The sequence below is a fragment of the Ptychodera flava genome (genome assembly GCF_041260155.1).
Source record: "Ptychodera flava strain L36383 chromosome 23 unlocalized genomic scaffold, AS_Pfla_20210202 Scaffold_23__1_contigs__length_28996876_pilon, whole genome shotgun sequence".
In the NCBI taxonomy this organism is placed as follows: Eukaryota; Metazoa; Hemichordata; class Enteropneusta; family Ptychoderidae; genus Ptychodera; species Ptychodera flava.
Window position 1 is genome coordinate 17148374 of NW_027248277.1, and position 10708 is coordinate 17159081.

Below are 10708 nucleotides of genomic sequence, written 5' to 3' on the forward strand. Positions count from 1 at the left end.
TGGAAAAATTGCCCCAAAATTACAAATATGAAAATTTCACTACAATTTGTACAAACTTGACTGAGTTCATCGCAAGGAACATGAATACCAACTTTAAAAGCAATCAGACAAGCCATTTCAGAGAAGAACACTTTCTGACTATTAAAACTGAAAAAATTACCCCAAAAATACAAACATGCAAATGTATACCCCAGTTTGTACACTAATAATTTAGAATACCTATTGAAAGGAAACTGCATACCAAATTTCACCAAATCTGACCAACGGTTACAGAGTTTTAGCAATTTGCAGGATTTTTCCGGTTTTTTCCCCCCTCATTTGCATATTTTTGACACTGACATGTTCATTTGGACAAATTCACATCTCTACCCCTGGTTGCACCCGTACACCAAACACTAAAATGGTACCTGTGCTGCGGTTTAGGAGTTTTTGAGTAGATGCACACACATACATACATATCGATAGGCATATAGGAATAGCTTCAAATGGCACATATATGTATGCATGGCCATATGGGACATCTCCTGTCGAAGCCCCCTTCAGAGATACTTTTATAAGTTGTAGTTCAATTTGAAAGAACTGTTTTATCATTGAAACCAGAGAAATTGAATGATGACAAAAGGCACTGTTGGTTAGTTATACTGTAACTCATGAAAATATAGTTTTTCCTTTAAAACCTGACACAGAAAGAAACGGTTTACTTTTCAGATGCATCAACTGAGAATGAAATTCCCTTCTCATTTTTCCGTTGTAATGTATGTTACTGAATCAGTGTACTCGAACTATCAATTCATGTTGCTTTCTAATCAAGATTTCTCTAAAGAAAACAGTCATGGACGAGGTTTTTGTCATAATTTGTGTAAAAATTGCAGATTTCATAATATTGAGTACAATATGCAAACCAGACTTCCAATTTGCAAACATCTGGATATTTCTGATATATATCTCTGATATATTTTAAGTTATGTGCCCAAAAGGGTGGGTCAAAAACTGTAACTGAATCGTGCAAACCCTGGCTGGTATATGTCCATTTTAATCACTCATGGGTTGGTAGCCAAAAGAACACAGAACCCCTATGGAGCATTTCGACCCCATTGAATTACAAAAACCAAATAAAGGGTGACACAGGGTACCCAAACATATTGCCCACTGAAGAAACTGACCAATGCCAAAAAGCCGTTGGCAAATTAATATATATCTTAATATAAATCTTGTCAAAATGACCTCTGACTTTTGTCACAAGTAAGTACACGCATTCAGTGTAATCGATTGTGTGATAAAGTAGTACGTCATCCAGAACTCCCTATGTTAGATTATAGTGCAGTAATTTGCACCAGTTCAGAAGTCAGCCGTGTATTGATCACATGACAACATGAACTATATCTGAAATACTGAGGGGGCCCTATTTGCTGTCACCATGGTTCTGTACCTGTCTCAAGTTGGTTTACTGACATACCTATGCACAATGGCTGCTGCTTCTGAATGCAAAGTTTTAGAAGAAATCGGTGAAGATTTCCTGTGTTGTACCATCTGTCTGGAGCAGTTCAAGTCTCCTAAAATTCTACCATGTCTGCATACATTCTGTGAGCAGTGTTTAGTCACACTGGTTGAGAAGACGGGATCTCTAAACTGTCCAGAATGTCGACAGCAATATCAGCTTCCTGTTGGAGGAGTGCCAGCGATAAAAGGCAACTTCTTTATGAGCAATCTGATTGAGATATTCAAACAACGACTGGAGTCTATGCGAGGAACAGAGACCAAATGTGAAGCTTGTCAAGAAAATACGGCCACTCACAGATGTGTGGAGTGCAAACATTATCTTTGTAACATTTGTGTTAAGGCGCACAGAAAACTACCAATCACACAGACACATCGACTTATGACCATTGGAGAACATGAAACAGCCATGACAACCAGTCCTGTGACACTCCAAACAGTGGAACATTGCAGTGTTCATCCTAACATTGAAATTGCATTCTACTGTGAAACCTGTCAGGTACCTGTCTGTACAAACTGCACCATAGTCAAACACCGCATACCAGAACATGTACACAGAGACTTGAAAGATGCAGCAGATGAGTACCTTACAGAATTGAAAGCCATGGTTGACAAACTGAAAGTGAAAGAACAGGAAGCTGAACAGAACAAAACCCTGGCCACGCAGATACACAGTGATCTTACAGAGCAGTGCAGCAGAGAAGAAAGGAAGGTGAGAATGAAAGCAGAAGAAATCATCAAGAAAATAAAGAGAGAAGAGCAGAGACTGATAGATGAACTGAAAAACAATTACAAAATGAAAATTAAAAGAGCAGCCATTGATATTGATGAAATGGAATTAAAACATGGGAACATTAAAAGTGCAGGTAATTACATAGAGACACTGATGCATTATGGGAATGCTGCTCAACTTCTCTCCACAAAGGGTGATGCTGGAACTCGTATCAAGCAACTAATTACCATGGAAACTATAACAAATGTTGAACATGAGGACCTAATATTCACACCTCATGATGAATTCTGTGAGCATGGAACTCTGGGAATACTGAAATCTGATGTGTGTATGTCAAAGTGTACAGTTGAAAACATTCCAAAACAACTCTGGAAAGGTGACTCTGCAGATCTACTGATCACAACCAGAGATTCCACAGGAAACCAAGTCATCCCAAAACAACAAGTGAAAGCCAAAGTAAGAAAACCTGATGCATCATGGGAAGACATCTATGCAGCTGATAACAGAGATGGTACGCACAGAGTTACAGTGGCTGGACAATTGGATGGAAAATATCAAGTTATCATGACAATAGGAGATCAACCAATACCAGGCTGTCCTGTCATCATACCTGTCATCAAAGGATTGGTGAAGACCATTGGCAGTGAAGGAAGTGCTGAGGGACAGTACAACAATGCCTACGGTGTGGCGATAAACAAAGACAGAGACATTGTCACTGCAGACAGAAATAATAATAGGTTGCATATAACCAGTAGTGAGGGAACGTTTAACAAAAGTTTGGAATTCAAAGAGTTTAAAAAGCCTTTCACACCACGTGATATTGCTATATCAAGTGATAATACATACCATAGTTTAGATGACAACAATAATCAAGTAGTTGTCAGTGATGAGAATGGACATGTCATCAGATACTTTGGACAAAATGAGTTGAAAGATCCATGGGGTATTGGGATTAGTCCTGTAGATGGCAATGTCTATGTGACAGATTATGGTGGGCATTGTGTCAGGATTTATACACAACATGGGGAATACCTTAGGTCATTTGGGTCAGAAGGTAAAGGTGAAGAGCAATTCAACAGACTCTGGGGTGTAGATATTTCAAGTACTGGAATGGTATTTGTTGCAGACTACGATAACAAGCGTATCCAGGTATTCAATGCAGATGACCAGTATTTGTATTCCTTTGATTGTCAGAGTGGGGATGGTAAGATGAGATACCCAAGGGGAATAGCAATTGAAAATGATAAATATGTCTATGTTACTACTGGATACCCTAGTAGTGTACTGAAGTTTGACAGTAGTGGTAAGTTTGTTTGTCGTATCGATACTGACAGTGATGGGCTGAGCCGCCCAACTGATGTAGCACTGACAGATGATGTACCTTGCAGGGTGGTTGTAGCTGATAAGGATAATCACTGCATTAAAGTGTTTGTACAGTGATAACATCACAATAATCTGTACCAGACTTTGTTGATTGATATTGGTCACAACAGAGATGGATTAGTTGAACAGTAAATCAACTGAATGAAGGTGATAAATGGATGAGTTAGTTCAATATGTCGTCCTCATTTGCCACTGATGCAATCAAATTAAACTGTAGATATTGCAGCAAGTTGACAAAATATTGCACTTCCTTTTAGCATTATATGATTGAGGTTTTTTGCCTTCGACAGAACATGTAAAAATGATGATTAAACTAGGTTTTTTCCCACATTCAATGAACTCCTTTACAAAAGATTTTGAGAATTAGTTTTAATTTGTTCTCAGTTTAGTTTACTATTGCATCATGGGTAAAATCATGATAAACATTGACAATCGTCTTTTGCATTTATTCCATCTATAAAAGTACAATAACTTTATAACTTGTAGGGGCACTGCACCCAACACAGTGTATTTTGTACAAACATAACTTTTTTGTAAATATTCATTTAATTTTAATTAATTGTCAACCAAAGATTGAAACATTAGTTGGGTTCAGCTTTTAGCTTGTCAAGCAGTCGTAAGTTGCGTGATAAAGAAGTGTTAATTTATGCAAATGTATGCAAATTATTCGATTTCCTGGCGTCTTTTTTCTCCTAATTTCAAAATTTCCGAAGAATTTAACTCCACTCTGGCTGGGTCAAATTTTCTGAAATTTTCACACTATATAACAAAACGACTAACTTTGTTTGGCAATGAAGTTCTTTTGAATAAGAGACATTTTGATTTTCCTAATCATGATTTTAATCAACTCATGCTATTTTAGAAAGGATAGATAATGCAAAATAAAATAGACGTTTTTTTCTACATATACTCTTATTTCAATTGAAGTTTTTTACCCCAAATATACACCCACTTCATCCTTTGAGTAAACTACTGTAACCATACTAAACTTTAGAGTCTCTGCTTTTTGAAAATATATAGTATGAGGGAGTTTTCTTGTCAGCTTTAATGAGAAATATTGCTTTGAAAAAAACTATATTGGCAACATGCAGCTCCACCTTAAACTTTTCAATTTTTTGACAAAAATACTCTCTTTGTACTTTGATCAGCTGTTTATAGTACATGTACAACATTGTCAAGAGACATAATCAGAGTCTGTAGAATGCTTTCTTTGTTCATTTTGAAACTGTCTATGTACCAATTACTTTTTAAGTCAATGACTGTTTTCAAGAAATAAACCAGATGTGAATTGAAAATGTTCCTGTTTTTCAGTGCCAGTATTTATAGTGTGTGCAGTTGTCTATAAATTGACACTTTGGTTTCTCTGACAATGAAGTCAGGTCTATTAGTTTTCCAGCCAGAGTCAAAAAAGGCTGTACATAGTGTTCAGGTGTAAGTGGTTGAGTACAAAATTTGACACATGTTAGGATCATACATGTATATGGGTCTTTGCCAGGGTGCATGTAGAAGTTGAAAGTGGTGCAGGTTTTTTCTGTGATTACACATGTAAGCAGTGCCATATTTGAAAGTGATAAAACATGAAAACTGGAAAAAAACATTTTAATTGCTAGCGAATTTTATGAATTTTTATGAAATTTTCATGGAAAGCTGCAAAATAATATGACCAATATTATCAATAAATGACATTGAAAATGAATTGTTCAAAATAATTTTACTTTTATATCTGTATTAAATTACATGCTTAACTATATTAGATAGGACTGCCTTTTGGTCACCAAGCTATAATTGGTTGGCTAGGAACTTTGCACTGGCGTCTCATATTAGGGTCATATATGGATGTCTTTGCTGGGGTGAACGTCAATGTTGAAAGCGTCACGATTTTTTTGGCCCGGCAGTTTTGTCTGTGTGGTCTTTCTACTAGGTGACTGGGTGGCATATGTTGTGAGTCAGAACCCAAATGAAAACACCGTGTTTTCTACTTGGGTTAATAGCTCTGCTCATGGACAGCATTGTCCCTGACGCTGTCTTTCACACAGTTTAGCAATGTATTCATTGCTTTGATAAAGTTTATGAGAGTTGAGATTTGGCTTAGCGATTTTTATCTGTGGCTCCTTTGCCAGGAAACTGGGTGCCGTACATAGTGAGTTTGAACCCGATTGAAAACACCATATTTTCCATGATTTCATTTATAAACAATGCCGTCTGCAAACCTGACAAGATAGGCAAATTGAAAACAATGAAAATGTCAGAGATTTGGGCCAATTTCTATGAAAATTGGCACAAAAGTGCAAATTAATATGACCCACACAAATAATGTTGAGAATGTTTTGTGATTAAAAATAATTTTTAAACTTTTTATTTAATTCTTATTTTTGTTTAAATTTCATAGTTCACTCTACCCTCATGGGAAAGATTTTGGGAACCTAAGTAGAAGTACGGTAGTAAGTTATATGGGCATATTGTTCACTCCCAGATAGTATGAGGAAGGTCACCCCCTGGATATGTAACACCCTGACATTGTTTGGTGAGGGTTATTGGTAAGTGTAATGTGGAGTAAATTCCAGGGGGGACGCTCCTAGAATACATTGGCTACACAAAATTTCCTTGTACAGTATGAGGAAAGTCACCCCCTGGATAATTGCCACCTAGACATAGTAAGGCTGAGGTTAGGGTTACAGTAAGTGTAACGATCAAAAGTCAAGGCAGTGAGCCTGGACGTGTGTCATACAATATATAACGTAATAGCCATCCCTAATCACCTTTACAGATGAGGAAGGTCACCCCCTGGATATTGCCCCTCCAAGACATAGTTGGGCTAGGGTTAAGGAGCTCTCCAAAATCCCTGTGTATGGTGTGAGGACAGTCACCCCCAGGATATTTAAGCGACACATGGGGCAAGTATCCAGGGGGGTAACATTCCCAGAATAACATTGGTTACTGGTATACAAAATCACACAATATGGTGTGAGGAAGGTCACCCCTGGACAATTTCCACCCAGATACATACTTTGGACTGACCTGTCTAAATTTGCCCCTTGTTTTGATGCACTGTGAAGTATGCCAGCTAATGCTATCTGTAGAACAAAAACACAAAAAACAGTTTGCAGTTTGTTTCAAAAGAACATGTATAGGTTGTTAAGGAAACCCTGAGGTGCAAATGTTTTATATTACACAGGAAGAAAACATGGGTAAATTAATTATATCTTTTAGTTGCACTTGTGAGGTTCAGACACAGTTAAACCTGTGACAGTGGACCAAGAAAAAGTTACCTTGTATATTCATTGAGATCTATTGATGGGCTAAATGTACCATTCTATAAAAGCCACAACTTAGTACTCAATTGCCATTCTGACTTGCTTTTGGTCAAAAATTTACAGATTTGTCTCAGCAAAATGCTGAATTTGCATGCTGTGCTCCCAAAAACTACCAGGATATAGGGTTATGTTGGGGTAGTGTAAATAGCCTACAGCCTATGTTGTTTAAAAACAGAAAACGTTTTTGGAAGGTTTGAAAACCATAAGTCTGCGTGTCAATGTTATTCAAATTAGATGTAAATCATATTATACCTTGGTATCTATTAGGAAGCCCTCTAGTGGCCGGAATGGGTTATGCACAACAAGGTGAAAGTTCAAATGTTGCATCAAGAGCAGTTCATGGTTCAGGATCAACTCTGTGCCTTTCTCTCGATTTTCCTGTAAATTTGCCACAAATTGCATGATGGATACGTTGAACTCTTCAACTTTGCAGGCTAGGTACACACACGTCATCCTGAAAAAAAGTGAAAAACATTATTGCCCATAGGTAATTAAAAAACTAACAACTGCTATTTTTCATGATTTTTTCACTAGTTTTGTTTTCATGTCAACTAGTTTCTTGTGCTACTCCCCAAAGCATCTTAAATACATGAAAGTGGAAACCTTTTTGCATGTCAGCATCCTGATACCCCCAAACATCTAACGCTTCATTCTAATTATCCTAAATATCACAAGTTATGTTTTATGCCATATTCTAGGCTGAGCATTTCTGCTAACAAATTGGCAAAAATATTTTCTTTTTAAATCACAGGTGTTGCCAAAAAACACTAGTTTCTGCTGAAACCTTACAATTCTTGCCAGAGTTACATTTTAATTAAGAAACCACTGGTCTATAGAGAGAGCTTTTTTAAAGTGAATATTTTCAGGTAAACGTTCGAGTCTGGTGAGACTTGTTGGTCAAGGATGCACCTTGAACTCATTTTGACTGTTAAACTGCACTATTGACACTATGTTTTGTCACTTTGTTATTCAAAACATTCTTTGTACATTTTTTGTTTGCTTTATTTATTTACAGATAGACATGATGCTTCATATTGATGGTAGACATACAAACTGTCAAACTGATTATTTATGAATAAATTCACTTTCCTTTCAAAGAAGAACTTTAGGTGACAGCAAACATCCTTATGGTAATGCCCCATTCAGTCAGAATTCCTATGATGTTGACAAAACACAAAACAAACCACAGAAAGAATTCTGAAAATGGAAAACATTCAACTATGCTGGGAACAAGGAATCAACATTTAAAGGCAGTACATGCCTTGAAATTCAAAGTTTTAAACTTTTGCTCAAACATTTTCATCTTTCAACCATGAAGTGGTAGATCAAAAGAGTATTGTTACAGTAAAGGCTTGAGAGTCTGAATATCTGTCCTCAAGGTGCACTCCGCTTTACCCCGTTCAATTTCTTTTTATGTAGGTCAAAGTTTTCCACAGAAAACAATATATTATGTCCAGTCACTGACTGAAAACAACAATTACTTACATGATCCACTTAGGATGGTAGTTCATGACAGTGTTATGGATGTAAAACCTCTTCAAGTAGGTACAAGCAGTTGCCTGCAGAGATAATGAAATATACAATAAGACCCAGATATGAAGTATACAACAAGACAGAGATATGAAATATATGACAATGAGAAAGAGATATGACAGTCAGACGGATACAATTATGAAAACAATTTGTCATCTTGGGTTATTAAAATTCAAAGGGAGGTGTTGGATTCAAACAAAACAGATCCCAATATGTTTGGAAACAATTACATGATGTAAAATACCGGTATATTTCTGCAAGCTTGTCTTTGGATAGTGCATAATTTTTAAAAACCTTACCTACCAAATCTGAACAGCATTGAGATCACAAGTAAAACGTTACATTCATTAGTTTAAGCAGTGCACGCTTGTGAAAAATTTATTTCTCAAACAAAAGGTGATGAATTCTGTTATTGTTTTCGGTGTTAAACAATTGGAGGGTGTGAAAGATTAGCTAATAAAGTTCAAGGACAAATACCCCTGCACACTTACCAAAACCGAATTAACTGGTGGGGAGTAAAACTCCAGGGTGATCATCCTCATACCATGTCAGAGATTTGGAAAATACGAGCAATTCTGGGCAGTTACCCCTGGACACTTGCCCAAAACCCATTCTCAACTAGCAGGGAATAAATCTCCAGGGGGTGACTGTCCTCATACCATGCAGAAGACTAGACAAGCTGATGGAATTCTAGGACAGATACCCCTGGACAATTACACTTACCCTCTCAATAACATCAGACCAAACATGTAAGTCTGAAATATATGGGCAGTAATATCCAAGGGGCTGTTGTCCTGATACTAAAGATAGGAATGATAAAAAGTTATCTTGACATTCTGTCTGTAATGATATAATTCTACATTGTTTGTTCTAGGAAAGAAACTTACTCACTGGGGTTAATTACCATACTTTGATGAAAAGAAGACATATGAAATGTTTCACCAATTGTGTTGGCAGTAAAACAAGGCTGCTTCTGATTGGTCAAGAGTTAAGCATCCTTTTGTTTGAAGTACTGCATAAACCAATCATGTTGGACTTTTTTATGATCAGAAATATAAATACAAATTTACACACTTGAAATGATTTGTAAATTCTTTGCACAGTTTTTATGTGTAGTACTGAAAGGTTCAGTCAGTATTTAGCAAAAATACAGCATCATATTATTCTGGAAATTATTTTTGTAGATTTTTATTGGTGATTCATATACATGCATACAAAGCAAGCTGGACAAGCATCTCTCATATCAGCATTTACCCTCTCACAGAAAAAACTCAAAAAATGCAGAGATTAAGATGCATCTTTGAAATAAATATAACTTTATTTCCATGATATACCACAGGGGATTCAATCTCCGATGATGACGATGATGATGATTAAATATTTAAAAATGAAGATAAATAAACATATATTTGGACTCAGTAAATTTGTTGTTATTGTTGTTGTTATTGTTGTTGTCGTTGTTGATACTATTTGCAGAAAAGAACAAAGTATGCGCTGCAAATTTCAACACAGCCTAACTATAGGCCTACATGTGCGTCGCAAATTCAACACAGCCTAACTATACACAGATACATGTGCGTTGCAAATTCAATACAGCCTAACTATACATGTGCGTTGCTGCCTAACTATACATGTGCGTTGCAAATTCAATACAGCCTAACATTATCCAAGGGGTGTCACTTCATTGCCACACACTTTTTTTGATCGCCAAAAATGCACCTAGCATGCATCGAAATCGGTAAAATTCGACGTAGGGTCAAAGCACATTAGTCTTTCTCAATAATACTCCAACATTTTTACCTCTTACCGATGAAAAGTCGAGAAATCAGCAAGTTTTTCAGCGTATCTGGACGTCTCTTACATTTCAGATTTAAAAGGCACGGCGGGGTATTGAGTCACGTGGGCGCTTTTCAAATCGAACCAATAGCAGAGCTGAATGGGCCAGCGTGAAAACCCGGAAGCAACGTATGTTTCTCACATCTTTGGAAAGAACGATCTCTTGCTGCGGGTGAACTGGAACTGTTAAAGTTACCAGAATTTCGTATGCAGACGCACGCAGACAGTGTCACCCATAGTCTTCCAAAGACGTGAGAAACTTACGTTACTGCCGGGTTTTCACGCTGGGCCCATTCGTTCAGTACGGGCCGGGCTCTGCTATTGGTTCGATTTGAAATGCGCCTACGTGACTTAATGTAACGCGCGGTCTTTTAAATCTGGAATGTAAGAGACAACCATGCAGATGCGCTAA

The 10708-nt window shown here is 37.0% G+C and overlaps 2 protein-coding genes across 2 annotated transcripts; one reads left to right on the forward strand and one right to left on the reverse strand.

Moving 5' to 3' along the window:
• Positions 1–1465: 1465 nt before the first annotated feature.
• Positions 1466–3670, forward strand: LOC139123786 (tripartite motif-containing protein 2-like). Its single transcript, XM_070689938.1, has 3 exons — positions 1466–1996; positions 2165–2363; positions 2649–3670. The coding sequence occupies exons 1-3, from the start codon at positions 1466–1468 to the stop codon at positions 3668–3670; spliced, it is 1752 nt and encodes a 583-aa protein (XP_070546039.1).
• A 2031-nt stretch (positions 3671–5701) lies between these two features.
• On the reverse strand, positions 5702–9029 carry LOC139123787 (cyclin-H-like). Its single transcript, XM_070689939.1, has 5 exons — positions 8952–9029; positions 8413–8486; positions 7180–7381; positions 6621–6687; positions 5702–5823 (listed from the first exon to the last, which is right to left on the reverse strand). The coding sequence occupies exons 1-5, from the start codon at positions 9000–9002 to the stop codon at positions 5702–5704; spliced, it is 516 nt and encodes a 171-aa protein (XP_070546040.1). The 5' UTR covers positions 9003–9029.
• Between the last annotated feature and the right edge of the window lie 1679 nt (positions 9030–10708).

Excerpts from the sequence above, each read along its gene's own strand:
- LOC139123786 (XM_070689938.1), top strand. The coding sequence starts at position 1,466 with ATGGCTGCTGCTTCTGAATGCAAAGTTTTAGAAGAAATCGGTGAAGAT. Across the intron at positions 1,997-2,164 it reads TCTACTGTGAAACCTGTCAG|ATACACAGTGATCTTACAGA; the intron begins GTACCTGTCTGT and ends CTGGCCACGCAG. Across the intron at positions 2,364-2,648 it reads TGGGAACATTAAAAGTGCAG|GAAACCAAGTCATCCCAAAA; the intron begins GTAATTACATAG and ends GAGATTCCACAG.
- LOC139123787 (XM_070689939.1), bottom strand. The coding sequence starts at position 9,002 with ATGAGGATGATCACCCTGGAGTTTTACTCCCCACCAGTTAATTCGGTT. Across the intron at positions 8,487-8,951 it reads CACCAGTTAATTCGGTTTTG|GCAACTGCTTGTACCTACTT; the intron begins GTAAGTGTGCAG and ends TTATCTCTGCAG. Across the intron at positions 7,382-8,412 it reads TACCATCCTAAGTGGATCAT|GATGACGTGTGTGTACCTAG; the intron begins GTAAGTAATTGT and ends ACTTTTTTTCAG.